At 40.1% G+C, this 22,921-nt stretch overlaps 1 protein-coding gene across 5 annotated transcripts in view; it reads left to right on the top strand.

The window, feature by feature from the left end:
- The first annotated feature begins 12,382 nt into the window (after positions 1-12,382).
- The window catches only part of CPED1 (cadherin like and PC-esterase domain containing 1), a 143,276-nt gene continuing 132,737 nt past the window's right edge, over positions 12,383-22,921 (top strand). For 3 of the 5 annotated variants that reach the window (XR_009486582.1, XM_059847180.1, XM_059847181.1), the window contains exons 1-2: positions 12,384-12,543; positions 13,019-13,493. Coding sequence is in view for 4 of the 5 variants with exons in the window: in XM_059847180.1 (XP_059703163.1) it covers positions 13,242-13,493 (252 nt within the window). In the remaining variant the exon portion in view is untranslated. Of the gene's footprint in view, positions 12,544-13,018; positions 13,494-22,921 lie in introns of all 5 variants that reach the window. The other 2 variants (XM_059847179.1, XM_059847178.1) reach the window with 2 other exon arrangements.

The following is a 22,921-nucleotide window of genomic DNA, read 5'->3' on the forward strand; positions in this document are numbered from 1 at the left end:
AAACGTATTAAAACATTTTGCTAAAACAATGTAAATATAAAATAATATATAAAATAATACTTAGATCTCACTTTACCTGCAGCTGAGTCCTCTGAAGTAGGAAGTAGGGATTACTATGTAGGAAAGTGATTTGGAAGTTACCTGGTAATTTTATAGAAACCTTAGCTCACTGTTCAGCAGCAGGTCACATAAGTGCTGAGAATGACTCAGTAGGAGATAAAAAATAAAACAGAAAACAGTTTTACACTGTGTAAATTGATGGTGCAGTTAGGTCAATGTAGTGTAAAATTCTGGTCTGCTCTGTTACAAAAAGACAGCAAAGCTAGGAAAAGGCTCAGATTGGAGGGTCAAAGCTGTATCATGGCAACATAGCTGAGGAACAGATTAATTGTCTGGGACTCTTCTGGATGGGAAAGAGGCAGCTCCAGGAGAATATAACAGGGATCTGTAAATTAAGAAGTGATGTGAAAATGTGTGTGTTTTGATAGAGGTAGTGGTATGGAGGTAGCCAGTTCAAAATTAAAAAATGAGCAACATTTTTTCACATGTGGCATGCTTACATTACAAAATGGGACATATAGCTAAGATCCCTGGATCAGAAACTCACTGAAGATTGATCAGTAGGAATCAAAAGAGTTTACTGAGGGAAGTGTTCCAGGTTGCCTTTGACAGTTCTAAAATCCTCTGGCACTCAATGAAAGCTGTTTGATACCAGACAGTATGTTAGGCAACCTTCAGCATTAGGCAGTGCAGTTTCTTTTAGTTTCATGTCAGTGTTCCAGCACTTGGATGAACTTTTAGTATAAGGGGTATTTGTAGTACCACAAACTGAGAACCCTAATGGAACAAAATACTGTCTATTCCTCGTAAAGTATTGTCTGTGTGCACTGGGGAGCTGTAACTTGTTTATTCTACATCTGAAATTAAAAAGGGGGAGAAAATACATTACAAAATACAATGGATACTAATCTGAAAATCCCACTAGGCTGTCTCTCTGAATAGCAAGGGATAATTTGCATTCTTCTTTACCAAACTTTGCAAAATGTTATTCACACACAGTAAAGGTCAGAAATTCTGAGGTTTGTTTCACTTTTCTGTTCTGCCTCACCAGGGAGGTACGTTCTACTGTGAATTGGCTTTTCTTGGCAAGTTTTTTTCATCTCCCTCTTCATTCTGCTGAAATGTCTGGACCATAGATTTTTCTTCTTCAAGAGGGACAGCCTTTACCTTGACAGCAGAGCATTCATTTTTTTAGACTTAAATCTCTAAGAAGCAGAATTGCAAGAGGAATAAGACTGGAGTTTTTACACTCTATTCAGGGTATACATGAATAAAGTTAGGCCACACCATATGAACATAGTCCCTTCAATTTTGTTACTCCTCCCTGAATTGACTAAATGCTCTGAGAATAATGTAACTAAAAGGAGAAAAATGTCCCACTTCAGAGTATTTATGCCAATTTACAGTAATGCTCCTCTTAGCACTTTCAAATCCGTATCTTGCTTTCATACTCTTATTGTATTCAATAAAGACAAAAACTAACAGCTTTTTCCTCTAGATAAATCTTGTATTTCAGAGCTATTTGAGCATGCAAAAGTTGTGTATAAGTTGCATGACTACTACTTTCAGGCTTGTCCTTCCATAGGTCTTATGTCTTAAAACCCCCAGTAATTTCCTATATTAGTTCATTATAAAGTCTTGATTATAAACATTACTTTAACTGCATGCTAACTGTGTTCTCTTTTTATAGGGATAAGAATAATTCCCTTATTCAGTCCTCAAAAATATCCTGAAGGTGTTGAAAAGAAAAACCCCACGGTATTACAGCTAGAATAGAGAAGCACTTGCCTCATGACTGTACAAGAAATCTACCTAAAGCAGTAGAAAATGATGAAAAATGTTAGGATCCACAACTGTGTTAATATTTTTAAAGACCTAATGCCTATTTGTGCCTTGTACCTTACTTTGTGAAGATTACTGTCTATTGTGGCAGCTCTATTCCTTTCTGAATATTTATTTAGCAATGTTATAGTCTTTGAATCAAAGGTGTCTGCCCACATGTATGAAACTGGCTACTGCCAATTAAAAATAGGTTTATTCAAGTTAAAGAGAACAGTGAGGGGATTAGATGCAGTTGTTCAGCTACAATTTTTATATCTTTCTTTTAAAATATCAAATTTTTGAGGAATCTTTGTTGCTGAAGAGAGTTAGTTAGTTAGTTAGTTAGTTAGTTAGTTAGTTAGTTAGTTAGTTGACAGTTAACTTGGTTTTCCTATTTAAGGTGGTATAAGCCCTTTTTTCTCGAAGAATAATTTGTATTTGCAATCATGAGGATTAGTGAAACAGAAACAGAGAGCAATGTGAAGATAATGTTATGTTTCTTCTACCTTCAGATATTTAGCCTTTTAATTTCAAATCAAGTTTTATGCTTTGTTTTCAGAAAGGGACATGTGGGATAAATGTTTGGATAAAATTTCCAAGCATGAGTGTAGTTAAGTGTTGGAAAGGGGTCAGTCAGGGAAGTGCTATGGGATTAGGGAATCCTTATTTGTTAGATACAGAGGAATAGTTTTCCCTGTGATAATAAAAGAAATTTTGTTTACAGCTCTGTTATCTTTTATTTTAATCATCATATTTAAAAATTGTTCTAGTAAATGTTCAGTTATGTAGCTTGCATGAAAAGATGACAAGCTAGAATGTTTCTACTGTGATGAATTCAGTTGGATATGCTCTTGATTTAAATTATTTAAAGGTGTGTTTAATCTCTGTGTCCTGTTATTTTTAATAGCTAGAATAATCTCAGGCATAAAGCAGATTCTGTAGATTGAAGGATTAGCCAATAGTTGAATGAACTGGCCATAGAAACATGTTCCTTAGTCAGGTCTGGAAAACAAAACAGTTCAATAGTATTGACCAACCCCTTATTTTAGTTTAGGAAGGTATCCCATACATCCCAGGGATCTTGCTGGTAGCCTAATACTATTGGAATGGCTAAGGAACTGAGGAATAAGCAGAAGTTAAGGTAGGAGTTACTTTAATATTACCCTAAAAAAATCTAAATTATGTATTAATCATTTTAATCCAGAGCAGAAATTTTCTTAGACAAAGACTTACAGTTTATGTGCTTTTGCATACAGGATGATTTCAGAAGTAATGATTACCTTTGAGTGTCACATCAGAGCAGTTCTGCCCATCTCTTCTATCACATTGTTGGTTGCCCTTATAAGACATAAATACAATCTAAAATACACACTGGGAAAACATCTCAGTGAAGTTTTAGCCCAGAACAGGAAAATGAAAGATGATTCTCAAAAAGAGAAAAGAGATGAAGATCCAACTTTAAGGTGTTTTTATTATCTGCATTACTGTTCAAGATTTTCCAGTGCTGAAGTACTTTTCACTTTCAAAGTGATTTCCAAACACTCACCCACAGCTGTTTACTTAAAGACTTCTGTTAAGAGGGTGAAAGGAATGTACTGAAAATGTCTCTCTCTGGAGGCTGACAAGCCTTATAATACAAAAGATTCTAAGTTTTCCTCTTCCCTATTGTTTGAATCTTAAGCAGTCATATTTAAACTCACAAAGGAAAGAGACATCAAAACATAGTGTTCCTAATTACACCATCATATCATAAAACTGTAACCTGATTTTCCTATTTATTTAATGACAGTGTGATTTTAAATCAATCCCAAAAATTGTCTGTAATTCTCTCTCCAAAGACTCTTTTAAAGTGAATTTATTATCAGCCTTATTTACATTTTATAAATTTTCGGTGTTGGCACTACCTGGTTGTACATTATTTTCCAAATCAAAGAGTCTCTTTATATGCTTTAGTTTTAAAATTTCATCAAAACATAATTATACAGAAATAGTGATTAAGTTAAATAGTGTATTAGGAGGCTATTCAGGTACTTCATACTGTATTTCAGAGCAATTCAGATTTGTTTATATTTTGCTTATGTTGTAACTTTTTTTTCAAAATCAAATCCTAAGTACATCTACGTCTACTTCTAGTTCTAGAACATAATTCCATAATTAAAAAATATAACAAAACAACCCACAAAAGAAACAGGCTCCAACAAACCAGTAATGAGACAAAGAACAAAAATGCTTTCACTTTTCAGCCCCTCTAGACAATTCAGATTATGTGTGAAATATTGAAAAATAACAGCAAAACATTTTAGATCTCTCAGATCTGAGAAATATCTTCCTTAAACTTTGGTTTTTCAACAGACCTTTGCCCGGAATGCTAGTTTTATACATGACCTGTTTAATCAAAGTGGTCAACATCACCCACTGGCAGTGTGATGTTCAGCCTTCTCCCAGCTGTACCACAGCAGTTCCACATGACATCCCTCCCCACTTTCAGCTTTCAAGCCCATCAGGCATGTTTTGAGCAAGCTGTGCAGCCCATGAGGCCAGAACTGAGAGGCAGTGTAGTGACTCTGCATGGGGCAGGACACAAAGAACTCATCAGACCTCATGCCAGCTGCAATGCAGATGTTCTGTGTGGCCTCCTTCACTCCATTTATTCAGGCCACCTGGCTTTTTAGGATGTAAAAATGGTTAAATCTAATTTCCAGCTTTGCTTTCAGAAATACCATGTTGAGTAGGTTGTCAAAAGTCAGTGCTTAAAAAATGTATTGCACTTAAAGGTATTTCTAAAGTAACTTCTGTGCCACAGTGGTTGCTGTTATCTTGCTCTGCAGCAATCATGCTGAGGCAGCTGGACTTGAGAGAAGCTGTACTGTTATAATCAGATCGAGGAGTTAAGGCATATACTGTTATCTTTTCCTGCCTATCCATAAGAACAACAAAACAGCATGTCTTGCATCTTCACTTGTGCTCTGCTTTCTCAAATACGTTCACAAGATGTGGAGTGCCCCGGGTGACACATTTCTGAGCTGGTTCATTGTATATTCTGTCAGCCCCGAAAGAATGCAACAAACTGTTATGAACTGTTACACACTCTGGCATATATAATCATGTCTGGCCTTGATGGGGTTAGTTAAACCTATGGGTGGCTTGAGAGGCACAGTTGAGCATTTAGTCATAATTTCTGTGAAATGTGGTTGTCTTAAAACTCTCCTTGCTAACAGAAGAGCTCTGGTAAACAAATATCCATCTTTCAAAAGGAAAAAATCAAATTCTTGTTCCTTTGTGCCTAAAACATCCACATATCCTCTGAACTCAGTGGAGGCCATGATGTGGTTTAACTTTTATGTTTGCATGGATGTTTACTGTACTGGGATGAGCCAAAATGTAAGGACCAGAATGTCTGAAATGATTAGCACCTGGAAAAATTGGTCCAAAACTCCAGAGCTTGTTTGTCAAGCCTGCTGGTGGCAGACACCCCATCTGCACCAGCACAGACTAAATCATCTACAGGACAGCACAAACAGCTGTAGGTCCCTGAGAGCATTACACCCTTGTGTAATGGACACAACAGAAGTGACAAAATTTGTTTGTAGGAGACTTTCATTTGTTTCCTTGCTGCAAAGGAGCATCAGAGGACCTCTGAACCTAGCAGATACTGAGACAGTCATGCAAAATCTAAGTGGTCTCTGCAAAGCAACCACTTTGCCAAAGCAAGAGAGGACGTTCCTTATCATATGTGCAGTGAAAAGGAAGAAAGGCAGCCAAAGAGAAGGAGACAGAATCAAACATAGTTTAGGGGGGTGAATTGTAAGATGAGTGTTTATGGAATGAGAAGTCAAATTGCATTTTGTATTGCATCTTCCTAAAGTGAATTTATTTGAAACCAACACCTCTTCTGAGAGACAATTGTATAAAAAACAGTGATTCAGGGTGGGTGTCATGAATTCTTGGGTGACCTTGGCTTTTTTCACATTTGGACTGAATTGAGTCCACTTATGGTGTAAAACAGGAGAAAAAAATAAGCAGACCACTAATCTTACATAATAAGATACTTACATAATAAGTCCAGGCTAAAGTGAAAAGGGAACCTGGCAATGAAATTACTTAGTTTACACAGAAGAAGAGGAAAGATCTTGTGACAGGACCTGGAGAACTATGACATTTCAATTCTACATTTGGGGTTTATTGAAACAGAAACAAGAACAAGTAACTTTAAAAACAAACAAGATGCAGAATGTTAAACATTACAATTAAAAACATTTGTAAATGCTTCTCTTCCCTATGCAAAATGCCCTTACCGAATGATTCTTTCCTTCACATCTGTTGCTCTTGTCAAACAACTCCATGGCTGGCTTGCAAGCATCATACAGTCCCACTGCATAGGCCACTATTTAGGATACATCCTGCTCTTACTCTGGAGGTCTGGCTGAGGAACTGATCTTTCCCCTTGGCAGTAGCCTCCAAACTGGTACACTTACTCTTGCTCTCCCTCTCCCCACCTCCTTCTTATGGGAACTTTTCTGACCTGGTGCTAAGGGAGGAGGACACAGGCCTGGTGTGGGGCAGGTGTTCCCCAACCTGCAGCAGCTGGTGAGGAACTGGGATACCTCACTGCAGACATCATTTGAGCCAGCAGGGGGTGGCTAGGGCAGAGTCAATGACGCTGGTAGTCTCGTGTTCTTTCCACTCCCACTGGTCATTTTGCTAATATTTTCATCTGAATATATGCAGCTAGGAAAGACTGCAAGGAAAGTACTACTGTGCACTTAAAGCACTTCAAGCTCTACTTTGCACTACAGAGCCTTTCTGCAGGTACAAAGCAGTGAAGAGCTCTGCTTGCAACAGGAGTGCATGAGAAAGTAGAAGAGTATTTGTGCAAAAGCCTTTCATATGATAAACTGAGAAAATGTAACTGAAAGACAATAAGAAGGACTGAGATCACCTACGCAAAGAGATTATTCACTGTGTTAAAATAAGAGAATGATCTTGAGAGACAACAGAGATACAGAGATTAGGAATGGTTTGTAGGAAGACCTGAGAATGGAAGTTCAAATACTTTAACCTGAAGTGTGAAGAAGAGGGGGACCAACAAGATGCCAGAGAAATTATGTGGAGCATCACAAAATAAAATAATTACTTAAAGTAAAAAGGAACACAGATGCTGTCAGAGGTCATAAGACATTTCACTTTGTTCCTGGTTCTTGCAGCCAATCTGGGCACTTTTTGATTACCACTGATTGTTATCCATTTCTCAGCAGTAACCAGTGAGTCTGAGCAATCAAACTGGCTACAAAATCCATAAATCTCTTATCTCTGAATAACTGCTTCAAGGGGATTATGTCAGCAAATAACTGTAGACAGGGAGAAGCAGAGAATTTGCTGATTGATTTCTTCCTCATGACATTCAAATTTGCCATTTAAGCAGGAACCAGTATATTAATAAGACTTTGGTCTTCAAATGCTTTCCTGTATCCACATGTCAAGCAACTTGCTGTATAATTAACATATATAAATAAAGATACCTCTGTTTCACTGTAACCCTTCTGCCAAAACACAGCAGTGAAGACTATGCCTGAGATACAGAGATTCCTCTGAACAAATAACTTGATTGGCCCAGATTCTACCTAAATTTTAGGGAAGCTGGTAGGTTTGATAATCTGACGAGCTGAGTATTGAGCTTTGCCACTGCCTAAAAGATCCTGTTCCTTTCCTCTTTTTGCATTGTCTTTCAATAACATTCTCCTGCTGCTTAACCTGTACCAGCATGAGGGCCCACTGGAACTCCCCAGCTGTTAATTCAATTCCATCACATGGCAGAAAACATCCCAGCTGTGTACTTTCTCCTGAAAGATCTAATAAGCAGCACCACCAGGTAGGAAGAGAGGAAGGGAAAGAGCAGGAGCAGAGGTAAGGAAAGTGACACATTCTGCACTTGGGATGGGGCAACCCTGGATGTATGGACAGACTGGGGAATGAGACACTGGAAAGCAACACCACAGAAAGGGACCTGGGGGTCCTGGTTGCTGTCAAGTTGGATTTTAGTCAGCAGTGCCCTGGCAGCCAGGAGGGCCCACCCTGTCTTGGGGTGCATCAGGCACAGCATCACCAGCTGGGCAAGGGAGGGGATTATCCTGCTTTGCTCTGAGCTGGGACAGCCTCACCTTGAGTGCTGGGGGCAGTTTTGGGTGCCAAAATATTAGAAAGATACAAAGCTATGGGAGAGTGCCCAAAGGAGGACCACAAGGAAGGTGAAGGCCTTGAGGAAAAGCCATATGAGGAGCAGCTGAGGGAATTTGGTCTGTTCAGCCTGGAGGAGATGGAGGTGACATCTCATCACAGTCAACAAATTCCTCGTGAGGGAAGAGGAAGGGCAGACACTGATCTCTTCTCTGTGGTGATCAGTGAGAGACTTGAAGGAGTGGCCTCAAGTTGTGTCAGGGAGGTTTAGGTTGGATATTAGACAAATCTTCTTCACCCAGGGGATGTTTGGGCTCTGGAACAGGCTCCCCAGGGAAGTGGTCACAGCACCAGCCAGACAGAATTTGAGAAGCACTTGGATAATGTTCTTGGGCACATGGTGTGACCCTCGGGGATGGTTCTGTGCAGGGCCAGGAGTTGGATTCAATGATCCTTATGGGTCCCTTCCAACACAGCATATTCTGTGATTCTGTGATTCTCTGCTTGCCTGCTTCCACTGTGAACCAAAACCAGAGAGGTGAGTTTAAGTGGGATTAAGACATGAATCTTCGTTCTCTGGAGTGGAGTAAAATCACACTATCACTAACACTTACAGGGTTAAATGGGACAAGGAGAGAGAATCTGGGCTTTTACTGTGCTGGGATTGATTTTAACTTCAGTGGTGTAAAATCTTCTAATGTGCAGAACAGTAATGTATTTTTACTGTTTACTTCATTTTGTTCTGTTCTTCCCCGTTCACTGCTTATAATGGGACCACACACAGGATTAAAGACACTACAAATCTAATTGCAGTCTGGAATGAATTTAAGGAGAAGTAAAAAATCAGGGAGGGTGGAGCTAAGCTGGTTTTCTCCAACAAAGCTTAAAAGATGCTTTGCTTGAATATTTACATAGCTATGGAGGCCTATTCTTCCTGAAGCTTTTAACTGATTTTTGAAGTTAGTGAGAATTTATAGCCCTTGGCACAATTTTTAGCGTACTAGAAAATAAGAAAGACATTAAAGAGTTGAGCATAAATGAAAATTGCATGTAGGTTTGCTCTGTGAAGATGACAGATGATTACAAGCACTTGAGTATCAGTTAATTTAGAAATTATCAGTTTGCACTTATTTTTCATGTGATCTCATTTATCACAGAAATGGTTGCTAGGATGTTATGCTTTGAAACTTGAAACTTCCTCCAGAAAAAGAGCAATTGTGAAAAGGTTTTTTAAACATATTTTCTTTTTGGCAGCCTCTCTATGGTGAAATTATTGATGCTAAATGGTTTTCTTAAATCAGGACTTCATCTTACAAGCACTTATACCTAGACTTAATTTATGGTTTATGTTAGATCTCTGAGTGAAGTTAAGCATGCATAAGACATATGTATTCAGCTGACCTTAAACTCCTGTCAACTTTCTGTGCTGAATATTTTCTCCTTGCTCCTGGCAATTATGTTTCCAGGTTACTGTTTAGATCATGGAAATAATTTTTCAGTGGTCACTAGCTTTCACCACTGAACAAACATGGAGACTCATGTAAAATGGAAGCTGTGTGTGTATGAGCTGAGTTGCTTAAAACCCCAGTGAGATGATGAACAGTGAACATTACATGCCTGCATGGCACCTTGGCTAAGTCCTCTCAAATCCCAGTCTCTGGGATTTTTTAGCAAGTCTTGAGACTTTCCTCTCACCTTTTCTGTGCCAGAGTCACTTTAAAATACTTTTAGACTATTCCAGATGATGCAGATGGAACTGGAATTCTGCAAGCACTGGAGATCACTTTTGACAGTCATGGCTTGGTGCTTTTTGGCACAACCTTGCCTCATGCTGAGCAGGACAGTAGTTGGCTGCTGTAGGGAACAGCCAGGCAAGAAGTCCTGAGTGAGGCAGAAATGGGAAGAGGTAAACACACTAGAGAGCCCTTAATCCATGCAATGGGAGCAGCCACTGGAAGGAACAGGTCAGGGAATCTCATACAGGAAGTCAATACTAAGTTTGTTTTGTATTTCAGAAAGAGATTTATACCTTTCTGCTAGAAATTCTGAAATACACACATATACCTTTGAATATAAGTACTTAGCTGGACAGTTCTGATCTCACCAACAGTTATTTGAATATTATATACTCAAGAATCTTTTTTGTGAATTTGAGACCCAGGAGGCCAGACACTTTATCCACTTATATCCTTTTCCTAAATGACTAGTTAATGCCAGGGGGATGAGTCCCCATATGCAATACTCCTGACTTAATTTCTGAAGTGTCAGAATGGGGCCAGGTAAGTCAGTAGACATGTAAGCCCAGAAATGTAGTGCGATCCTGATTCAAAAGATAACAGGAATTGTGTTCATTGCACCCAAACTGTGACTGAGGAAAGTATTTACATCCTAAGAAATGGGCATTACATGCTATTGTCATGAAAAGAAAGCACAAATTATAGAGAAAAATCCAGCTCACTCCTCAGAACATCTGGGGAAAGCAGACGGATAAAAGGCTGATTCCCAGGAATGTATAGGAGGCAGAGTGATCCACCTGCTCTCTGCTTTTATCTCCTTCATCTGTTGCCTGCTTGTCCTGAAGTCTTGGGACCCATGAATGGTTTTGGGGTTGCAGGAAGGGTGAATTGACTCTGAGACATTGGGCAAAATACGAGGATAAAGACTCCACTTAAATGCCTCAAAGAGGAACTTGATGCTGGGCTGGAGGGAGAGCACAATTACTTGCTGTGCTGCAGGTAACTGCAGGAGGAGGGGGTGGGGACAGAGAAGATTACTTTATTCTAGTGTGGGATTCTCCAAGGAGGTATGAGCTCCACATTATGAAGAAACCATTAAGCCAAATCTTTATAAAATGGTTTTAATCAAGTCTTCTAGGGATAGCCCATAAAGCTCAGACTAACATACCCTCATTGGGAATCTGAGAGAAGCTGACAACCATGCAAATGCCACCCACACAGCTGGTGGTTGTGGGCCCAGAAATCAGGGCATGCCAAAATCTGCAGGACAATACCTTATAACAATAAAGCAAGTCTCCTCTTCTGTTGATGGTGTCACTGTGGCTCCCAGGTCGGCTGGCAGTAGTGTCTCTGCAATCCTCCTTTGAGTGTACCAGCTCCCTGAGTATTCCTCTCCATTGGATGGAAGAGATCTACCCACAGACAGCTGCACGGAATAACATGGTTTTCTGATGTCCTCTAGCCAGATTTGTTGGCTTGCTAGAGGTTTTGCAGCACAGGCTGTCTGGAGCAGGGCCTGAGGATGTGAACTGGTATGCTGGGAAGGAGGGAGCACAAGCAGCATGTCTCCTGCAAAGATGGGAGCTCTTCTGTGGCTTATAAGCATCTATCACAGCAAAGTACATGCAATTGGAGTAGTCTCTTCTTGCTCAGGATAACCCAGGAGTCTAATTTAGGCAACTAAAATCCCAGACATAAAACTAAAATGCAGTGTGTGTGACCACTGAGGTCCTGCATGAGGTATTCAATCACTTTGATGGCATTTTTCTTTGTCTGCAAACTGATAGGTTTTATTTGGGGGGAAACAAGGAATTTTAAAGCTGAATAAAAATCAGCACTTCAAAAAATAGTGTCTACCCTTCCTTGCTGTTTATAGGTCTCTAATGTGGTAGTGCTGCTGCAGCTGCCAAACTGTGTAGATTGGCTCAAAGTTATTGTAACATTCATTTATTACATATGAGGCAGTGTAGGAAGAACTGTCTTTTCAAAAATCATTAACTAAGCACGGAAGATAAAATGGATTACTTATAAACAGGTATTTTTAGCTAAAAGAACTTGATTATATTAGAAGTTCTGGTCTATAAATATAATAGAGTTTGTGAACTGTTCCCATCTGTCTCATCCCTGTCCTGTGTCAGTAGGGGGAAGTAGTAACTAAGACCTCTGGTTTAGATACCAAGTGCTTTCATCAGAGTATTTTTGTCCACCCTCCTTTCTCTCCCTCTTTTACATCAGCAAGAAGTTTTATTTATATTCTGCTATGAGATATTATATCTACTACGGAAAATTACTGACAACTGCTTTGTCAGTGATGCTTATGTCCAAGTAAATCTGCTTAGTTTACAACACTTTTTGTTAATCTGGATTAAAATACTGCAAGTTCTTCTCTATGAAAGGTATGAATACTGTTTCAATTAGGCGAATCGCTGTAACATCAGTTTTCTAAAAATTGCAGTGAAGGTGGCTTTGAGGCATGCAGAGTGAGCAAAGACATCTCCAGACTTCAGGCTGTGTCTCCAAATCCTGTGCCTGCTCCGAGCAGAGCCAGTTTAGCTCCACCCACTGAGCAGTCCAGCCCTTATTTATATGAAGTCTGTGGTCCAACTGGCTTCAGATGGTGTGTGTTATGTGCGTGTGCCTGCCTCCTGAGTGTGTGAGACGAGCTGGGATCATGAGCCAGGGTTGTTCCAAGTGGTTTTAATCAGCAGCCCATTAGAGGAGAACGGAAAACTTCAAACAGGGTAAGAACCAAGTAAGTAAACCTAACTTTGAACTTGCAATCTGGACAAAACAAATGCAAATTAAAATCTTCACAGTCTGTCAGTTTTCAGATAAATTATCACTTTTAGAGAGAAAGCTGTGCCTTCTAACAGGAAGAAGGAAATTTAAAAGAACTGGAATGAAGGAAACTGTAAAAACAAAGTGGGAATTGAGAATGCAAGAGAGACAAAACAGCAAACGATTGTTCACAAAGTTGGTACACTCTCTTACTTTTTTCAGCTGTGGACAGGACATGTTAAGCTTTAACCTCTTGCTTTCTTGAATACTATTGTCTGACTGAGTAAGTAGTTCCTTTTGCAAAGGGGGTGAAGATTTCTGCTCCTCACCTGTCTGCTGGCAGGTTTGTTTTCCTGAGAGCATGGAATGGAAGAGCTCTCCACAGCTCCTTGCAGGATGCCCCATGTTGTGCTGCTATTTGCTGCTGCTCACTTGTTGTTTTTTCACAGGTTGTTCCAGTGACTCCATGGGAAGGTGTTTCCCAAACCTCTACTCCTCTGGAACTTGTGACTTCTTGACTGGCACCAGGAAAACACTCAGCAGCAGAAATGAGAAAATTCATGCCAGTTTTGGGTAAAGTGTGCCTCTGACGTTTTTTACCCTGGCAAGAGGTGGCTACTCGGATTGCATCTGCAATGTGGCAAAGGGCAAAGTGAGGTCGGCAAAGAGGCCATGGTGTGTGGGCAAGTCCCCAGATGCCGCAGGCTTTGTCGCCCTCGTCCCTTCCTTCTGGCCTTAGTGGTGGCCCTCTGTCTGTTCTGCCAGACCCTGACTCCTCTCATGACCAGCAGCATCCTTTCAGCAGTTGTTAATGGGATTGCACCCAACAAACTGACTAAAACACAGCAAGGAAGATACAAGGAGGTCTCCCCAAGCACCATTCACTGCTTCCTCCCTGGCAGCAATTTAGAGACAGTGAAAAAGGTAAGTCAGCTGGAGCAGAGTGCTGAGCAATAATTAGCAAAGCGAGGGATAGCAAGTCTGGCAGGATCATCTGAGTCCAGCTAAAATTAGCCAAGCTTGGAAGTCTGGGATCTGTATACAAACAAATGGGTGATCTAATGACAGCAGCATATGCACAGGCACATCCCATTGCCAGCTCCTCCGTGTGCTGTTATTATCACAGGAATCCTGAAATCTTCAACTGAAATATGGCATTGCTCTGTGACTCCAGGAAGATTTCAGTTTGCTGCATAGTCCATGCTTTATTTTGGCTTTGGGAATTGGTTTAGAGGCTTTACAGTACAGGCACGTAAATCAGGAGCCAGTGGGGTTTCATGGAAGTAACTGAGGCTGTTAATTGGCACAGGGACTGCAGCTGCCTTGTATTAAAGTTATGTGCTCGTCAGCTCTCTACTTTACTGGGATTCTGCTGAGAAGCTGAGTTTAACTGGATTTGAGAAATAAAAGTTAAATTCAGCATCTTAAATGCAGAACTGCATTTGAGAAATAAAAGAATATTTTCAAATCACTTTGGAATCTCTGTCTCACAAATTTTACTTTGTCCACAGGTCACCTGACTCTATGTTTATTTTGTATAGAGTTCCTAGGATGGGTGTTAAAACCTAACAAATGGAGACGCTGTTATTTTTGTTGGAAAATGTAGTTTGTTAAATGGTCTCCAGACTGAGGTAGTTATTTTTACTCTGGAATCTGTGATCAGTGCTAGCACAAATGTTTCAGGTTTCCCTCAGTCCTATAGAGGAGCTGCTAATGGTGCGGCAGATAGCACACTGTGAAATTACCATTATGCTAACATTTTCTATACAACTTTAGCAGAATTGTAAAACATTTGTGATCTCACAAATTATGGACAGCAACTACATAAAACAGTTCAAATATATTAAAAAAAATTAAAGATAAAAGTACCAGGCTGCTTCTTTGATTAGACAGAGTTCATAGTCTAAAAGGTCAGCAATATTGATTTTAGGAGAGCAGCTGTAAAGTGCATCTTCTGCAACAATCAAAAACAGATATGGGGAATAACTGTGGCATGAGCTCTTTAACCTTAACTCTTAAAATACTAGTTGTTTTCCTTACAGCACATTCTGCATTTGTCATAATTTTATATTTTAATGACCTTTTAGTACACTAGGTACCCAGATTCAGATCTAATCTGCAATGTGACATAAATAATTACAGCTTAAATGGAAATAAGCACAGCTGACATGTGGGTTGCATTGTGTTACGTCTATAGAAACAGTCCTTTCCTTTTTATTCATTGCTGTTGTAATGGCAAAGAACATTTCATTCCTTGGGCTACTTAATGTCTGCAAGAACTGGTGAAATAATGGCAAAGTTTTGCTAGTATGCTGCTTGGCTGAAAATATCTGTAGTGTCTTCTTTTGCAAATTGCCTGAGAAAAAATACAGATTGACATCCAAGTTGGTGTGCTGGCCAACTGAAATGAGAAGAAAGCTTTTGTGTTTACAACATGCTGTACTTAGTCCTCTCCAGCATACATGGTTGAATGTGACTATGACATGCACATGCTGGACCTGTAGTACAGGTGTGTGTATATTAACCCTTATAGATATGTTTTCCAGAGCTGTGCTACCTTAACACATTCCTTTTCAAGTTCTTAAGACCACCCATAGCTGGCTCCCTGTTTGTCTTGAATTTTTCCTCTAGAGCATGATGAGCAAAATGTCTTGCACATGTTGGGATGTTACACTAAGCTGCTCTCTGTTTCCCAACTTTCTCTGCTGGTTGTGTGGGCTGAATAATAATCTCAGAGAACAGAAAAGACAAACTTCGCCAAAAATCTCTACCACTTTGCTTTGAAAGTGTTTTCTTGAACTGTGTGTTTTCATCCACTGCTTATTCAAATAGCTGAACTGTTATCTGGCTTGATTTTATTGGGCACTCAGTAACATCTAAGACAGATGTCACTGTTGAAACTGTACACTGTTTTATTTTACAGTCACGTGCCCACTGACAGGAGCTGGTTTGGAAACAACTTTTCATTAAAGCTCTGGTTAAAATCTTCATGTATGAACTCGGAAAAATACTTTAAAATATAGTTATTCACATCTGTAATTAACTAATCATACATGTATTCTTATTCAATAAGTAGTCCAGCAAAAAAATTTAAATGCATTTAAAAGGATCTATTATACAGTTAAACAGTGACTTAAAGCAAACACTGCAGCATGTCTTATGAAATCAAAGTTCATAAGTAAATTTTAAGGAAAATAAGAACCTGCTGCAGATAGTATTTTTTAGGTAGCACATAGTCTTTAGGGGTTTTGAGTGACAGCATGTCACACTGCAGATTCTCTTCTGCACAGGGGCAGGTTTTGTTCTTGCTTTTTTCCGAAAAACATCCAGTACTGTGAGCCTGTTGTGAGAATTTAGTTCTGATTCTTATTACAGGGGAAAATCCCCTTCCAAAATCTAATAATTTCTTCATTCAGAGTACGCATAGAACTCAAAAAACCCCCACAAAACCAAACCAAACAAAAAACCCCTGGCATCTTTTATGAGCCATGAGTTGGAAGCAAAGGAAGAGATCTTAGGAAAAGTCCAGCTTTGCCAGTTTCTGATATCTAATGATTTCTGATATCAACTTTCACCTCATGTTGGAGAGTTACAGACAAGTGTGGAAGAAGCATGGGGATGGACATTGTCAATTACATCTGTAAATGTGTCATCCAGCATGCTCTGGGATGGAGCCCTTCCTGCTGGGCACATAGTGCAATCTGTCTTTTTTAAATCGAAAAAATACAGATTTCATTCATAGCCTGGAAAACCAGGCAGGGCTCATAGTACTCCTCTCTCTGGTATCACACAGTTTTAAAAGCCTCTAGAGATCTTGTCCTGAAGCTTTAAATTCACAGGAACAGAGATCAAGATTTTCTAGTACAAAATTAAATGTTAATATCTGAAGCATGAAAAATAGAGGGCTTATTTCTGATTCTCCAGCATTAAAGGCAGTAGAGAGTGATATCATATCTAGCAGAAAGCTGTCTGCAGTTTAAGCAGGGCAGGAATTATGAAATATTTGTGTATATATATAGGAGAGAAGAGTAGGGAGAAGAGCTGGTGCTGTAGCATCAAAACTGGAATAGGTACCAACACAAAAAAAGAAAAGGCCATACAAGTGTGGTTTTCCTGGCACGATGTTGTGCCAGAAATACTTTTGGTACCAGCCAGCCAGCTCTAATACTGTTACAATTATCTTAAGTAATTTAACTTTGCTTCTTGGCCAGTTTTGAGAAGAGCTAATTATCTGGTTAAGCTGTGCTTCCACTCACAGAATTAATTCAGCCAGAGGCAATTTAGATATCTCTGCACACATGCAATTTTGCCCAGGTAGATGGTGTACCTCTGCTGGGTAGAAGGAATTTAGACTTAACTGCTTTTAGGAGGGCAGATACCTGGTGTTGAGTTACCTTCCCAGTCAGAGAAGACCCAAAACCACTTTTCCTTTTTTTCTTAAAAGGTCCAATTCCCAAGCCAATAAGCGTTACATCCAGGCTCAAATTGTGAGCCTGGTTTACCACCCTGGCAATGGGAATTTCTGTTTGGTCCTGGAAAGCACAACTCTTTCTTTTCCTTATTTCTTCCACAGATGGAGAAAAAGGAGGAGGAAATTATTAATCACCTTTTATAGTTAATTACTCCTGTGATAGGCACTCTTTTGGGTATTCTAGCTTTCCAGCCATTGCAAATGTATTTAAACAAAAACAAACAGACAAAGAAATTCCCATTTTAAATTGGGTTCTGAAGGAGATTATTTCATGGATACTCACCAGACTTTTGCTTCACATCCCCTGGCCATTTAGGCCAGCTGAGAACAAGAAAACAGAGAAGATACACAGCTGATTATATGAGAACATGATGAATGGGTTAGGCTGGCATCCAAACAAATTAAATACCACAGGTGTGTCAAAAAAAAAAAAAAAAAAGCTGTCTTCCTTTCAAGGCCCCTGAATCTGCCACTTTTGTTTTGTGTAAAAGATGTATCTCACAGAGGAACTATACTGAAGTGTGCAAACAGCAAGGATAAGAAAAGGCCTTTTATGGCTTCATTCTGAACAAACAGGATAGGATATAATTTCCTAGGAGTGGACAGTTTGAAAGATTCGAGATAATGATAGCTTGATGTGGCCATATCAATGTTTCCCTTTTTTCCCCTTCTTTTTCTATGCAGAAAAAGAACGGGAAAAAGGGAAACATCATGGTTTAGTCTTAACCAACGTCTAGAGGAAGATCTGGTTGAACATCTTGCATAGGTTACTGGGCCAGGCATCTATATTTGAAAATTGATAGTGAAAGTACTGAAAAGCTGAGAAAATGTTACTAGAACATTCGAACACTGGACATCCATAGTGGAATTATCCTCTCTTTGAGTGCTCCACTCTGTCAGAGGCAAAAAGGTGGACTTCATAGTCAATGGAAATCAGACTGTGTCTAATGCAAAATTCATCCTGAAGTAATGCAGACATTAAAAACAATTCTAGTGAATTTCATCCTCTAAAGACACATCTCCTTTTCTGTTGATTTTTTTTTTTTAATGGAATATGCCCACTTCAGACAGAATAAGCAGGCAACAAAAGAGATAGGAGCAGAGTCTGTTATGAAAGAAGGTGTGGGGAAAGGAAGCTGAGAGTAGGGAACTACAGCTGCAAAGTAATAGTAACTTCAGAAAGTACAGAACAGATTGTGTACAGAGATGGTTGAATTTGTGCAAGGGAAGAGAAAGGGAGATGAGAATGGAAGTGGAAAGAAAAGAAGACAAAGCTAATGAGAACTTTTGAAATGTAAATATCTGAAAAAGGAGAATTGAAGCTGGATGATAGAATTAGATGATTTTTTGCTATTATGCAGAATGGAGTGTGGTGAGAGCTCTGGATAGAAAAGATTGCATTATGCATAATAAGTTTTGATCAATTTTTAAGGTTTGATACATTTTAAAATAAATTTAACTTAAAAGCTATTTTATAGGATAAGTAGGGGAATGAGAACTTTTCAGAAAAGAACAAAGAACTTTGCTAGCATGAAACCTGTTGCAACTAGCAAGCAATCAGCATAGGAGGGTACGGTATCAGCAACTGATTTCCCTGGAATGATACCCTATTCACATTGCCCCTATGAAAGAAGGACATTTCTTTTCCCCTTTTTGTAATGTAAAATGAAACAGCACTAAGGAAACAACTATTTTTACTGAGCAGATAGTTAGAGATAGTCTGGTGATAAAGGGCAAGGCTGTTGTGGTAGCAGTCAGGAAAAACAGGGCAGGGTGGACGCTTTGTAGGAAGGGAATTTTGAGAAGGACACATGAGGAGCAGATGGAGGCAGAATGTCACTCCTATACTTCACTGTGACTTCCTCCAAAATGAGGTGTTTTGGTAAGTGGTTAGATTGGCTCATTGTCTGTTCTTAAGATAGGTTGGTAACATGTACTGCATGCAGGCATAAAGCAAAGAGCATTTTGATAAAATAGCTCTGTACTTACGGCTCAGAGTGTCGGTGATGACTGTGCAAAAGAACTCCAGTGTTGCTCTTGGATTTATAATATCATCAGAAGACAGCCATCAAAGTAATGCCAATAATCTAATGGCTTGTTCTGTATTTATCCAACAAACAATTCAAAGCAGAATTACATTCCAGCCATTTGATTCTACAGCCCATTTCTGATTAGGAAATTCAACAGAACATAATGCAAACACATTTAAATATCCTCCAGTAAGTGAAACAGGAAATTAACTTCTCTCTTACTTTTTGATACAGCAGCTATGCACACTTTTAAATAAAATGGTAGCATGAACAACTTACTATTTCTGTGAACTTCTATGCAAACACAAAAAGGAATTTAGAAGTCACATTTGGAGCTAATAAAAATCTGCATAGTCCCATAATTAGTGGCTTGGGGCATTAGAACCACATGCTAAGTTTTTATTTTCACTCTTCTTATTGATGCTGTTCAATAATAGTGCAGTATTTTCTGGGAGTCCCATTCATGTATTTTTTGTAATGTTGTTCTGCTAGGTGGTATTTAGTAGCAAAAGTAGATGCTGACTTCCTTTGCTAGCTAAATGGGAATTTAGGCTGTTCCCTGCCTGTGAATATTGCTAATAGTGCTGGCCTTGTTTTTATAAGGCCGGTTTTCCTTTGTGATATTTTTGTTGCACTCTGCTTTCATGCAAAGGCCTTTTGGTTTGCACAGTGCACAGTGCTCAGTACCTGCAGGAAAAAGTGGGGTTAAAGTAAGCTGCAGTCAAGTTATTTGAGGCTACCAGGTCTCTGACAGTCTTGGCTAGCTTACTGTGAAAAGTGGCTGCTTGTAATCGACACAAGCTAATGTGGGACTAATAACACCAGAACTGGGTAGCTGAAAAGATAATGCAGAGTTTTTGAGTTCTTTCCTGAGAGAAGCTTAGGCTGACATGAGTAGGGCCATTATGTTAGGATGGAGAATTTTGTTTCTGCAGTTGAAGTGATGGTCAGTGAAATTCTATGGCAACAGTTCAATCTGTATATTTGCTTCTTTTCCAGGCATAGACAATGCATCAATATTTATGGAATTATGTAATATTCTTGGAATTTGAAAGAGCTGCCAAGGAACTGTTGTGCTCTCTTCAACTTGAAATATCTTCACTATTTTCTTCTTGGCCAAAACAAAAACAGTAATTATACATCATAAGATTCAGTTACTGACCAAATTCTAGATTTTTGGAACAATGCAGAAATTCTGTACAATAGAGGAAGGCTTCAGAGACTAATCAGTTATATCCTTATACATTCATAACCTAGAATTGGATATACCAGTTTCAAGGGAAATGTCAAAACATTTTCTTTTTAATAGAGAACTTCACAACTCCCTGAAAGTTGCAGACAGACTGATCTAAGAATTGCAACTCTGAAAATGGATGTGTATTTTTAGTTCCAAAAAGATGTTTACATAATTCTTCAGCTTTTATGTTGTATGAACTGGGCCTTTTATCTTGTTTTTACGACATCAAAGGAGTATACATTTGATACAATTTTTAAAAAAATCTTTAATAAATTTTAATGGAGCTCAATTTGTTTTCTTTTGTGTTTTTCATGTTATTCTATAAAGAGAAAACAAAATTACAAAATTCATTTTTATGCGTTTTTATTTACTTTACAGCCCATTCTGGTTTGTTTGGATCAGTTGTTAAAAGGCTGTGGATCATCTGTGTAACAGCCATTTGCCCTAAAATGAGGTCAGTGACTGAGCAAAGTGCAATATTTTGTAAGCTGTAAGAGCATATATATCATGTCAAAGCTGACATAGGTCTCATCCAAAATCACATGGGAAATCTCAGCCATGCTGTAAAGCCTCATTAATTTCTGTGGAGACAAACACACCATTTTCTAGGTACGACATGGGCTGCAGATGTTCTTACCAATCCCTTTTGTGTCAGATACATTGAATCTGTAATAAACTGACCTCCTAACAAATAGTCTGAGTCTTCAAACTGAGGAAGAGCTAAAAAAATTGTCGGGACATGGGAACATTTGACCATTTAGCAATTATTCTCAAATTTTTAAAATTTTATGGATCCATTTTTTTGTGTGTCTGAGTCTGTTGTACATTAAAATCATAGGAATGCCAAAAAAATCAGAACCATAAAACGTGGAAATATGTGAACAGCTTATTTTCTAATATATTGTACTCTGTTTCTCTTGTACTAACTCTCTGCCTAGACCTCATTTTTATGATTGAGAAACATTTTATGAAAACCAGCAGACTCTTTAAATATATAAACATGACTGTTATTGGTATAATATTTGAAATTCTGAAAAACATCTAGTAGTAACTAGATCAGCATGTCCAGTGATGCAAGGCATCTTGTATAAAGCTTTGGAAAAAAGTATGGAACCACTTGCTACAAGTATGCAGTTGGCCAGATTTAAAAAAAAAAAATTCTGTGTAGCTGACAACCCACCCTACACTGCACTGGCTTGCTGAACAAATGGAGAGGACACGTTGCATGTATTACCTGGACTGCAAATAGCTATGAAAGGACAGGGCAGAGAAAATAAATTTGGCAACACTAAGCATGGATCTCAAGCAAGTACCCTAAAAGGTGTGGAGATACTTCATATTATTAAATAGTACCAGATTAGACATCAGGTCAAGCTGTTAAATTTAGGCTGCTGAATTGCTTCTATATCCCAGAGACGCTGTTGCGGCTCTTTGGGAGGCTGGTGGATAAAAGTGCCTGTGCCCAGTGCCTGTACCCAGAGCCGGTACCCAGAGCCGGTACCCACTGCCGGTACCCACTGCCGGTACCCAGAGCCGGTACCCAGAGCCAGTACACAGCACCTGTACCCAGTGCCTGTACCCAGAGCCGGTACCCAGAGCCAGTACACAGCACCTGTACCCACTGCCGGTACCCGGTACCCAGAGCCGGTACCCATTGCCCGGGCGGTGGGCCGGGGGCTGGGGCCCAGGTGGGTGTGTGTCCCTGCTCGGCGCCTCCCAGCACTGCGGCAGCAGGCTTCGGACTGCAGCTGCCGCAGCGGCTTTTGCGTGTCTCCGGAGTGTCCCAAGAAAAGCCCCCTGAGAAGCCGGTGCTGGGCTGTGCTGTGCTCTGTCTGTGAGGGCTGTCGAAGCCCTCTGATCACCCAGCCCGGGGACGGCGCCCGGTGGGAGCGGGAGGCTGCGAGGGCCCCATGGAGCCGCTCCGGGCCATTTCCTTTGTGTTTTGTGGAAATGACCCAGGTCACTGCCACTGCCTGAACTTCCTCCTCTTCTTTTTTTTTTTTTTTTTTTTTTTCCTCTCCAATGCCGCTATCAGTGTTCTGTTGTATATTCGTCACTGCCAAACCAGAGCGCTGTAAACACTGCAGCCCTTCCCCAGAGACCTGAGGAAGATGCCTTCCGCATCTAGGCTGACGCTGAGGCGGGATCTTCCCTGGCACATCCCTCAGCAGGCAGGCGGGCTGGGCCCCGGGGGACGCCTCGGGTCTGGTTAGTCCCTGTCCCCTGTGCCTCGTCCCTCGGGCCCAGGGGACACCGGGGCCAAGCAAGGCCTGTTGCAGCAGATGTGCCAGTGGAGGATGCTGGCCCTAGAGTACTGGCCGCAGGGGAATGGAGCCATTGCTGGGTGCTTGAGGCAGGACCTCTTAATGTTTGAAACAAAATTCTTCAGAAGTGGCACCGCGGGAGGCTTTGCTTCCACGAAGAAAGGTGTGCTTTCCTGGCATAACAGAAGTGTGGGAATTGTTAGTGAGGAGAGGGGCACAAAAAGTGACGCAACATCCAAGGCAGGACCCTCGCCCCAGGCGGCGCGGGGAGGGACAGGGGAGCGGGAGAAGCCATACTCGCCAGTAGAAATGGAACCGGAGCAGACTGTCCGGTCTGCAGCCCCTCTGTA

This window comes from Haemorhous mexicanus, chromosome 5 (assembly GCF_027477595.1).
Source record: "Haemorhous mexicanus isolate bHaeMex1 chromosome 5, bHaeMex1.pri, whole genome shotgun sequence".
NCBI lineage: Eukaryota > Metazoa > Chordata > Aves > Passeriformes > Fringillidae > Haemorhous > Haemorhous mexicanus.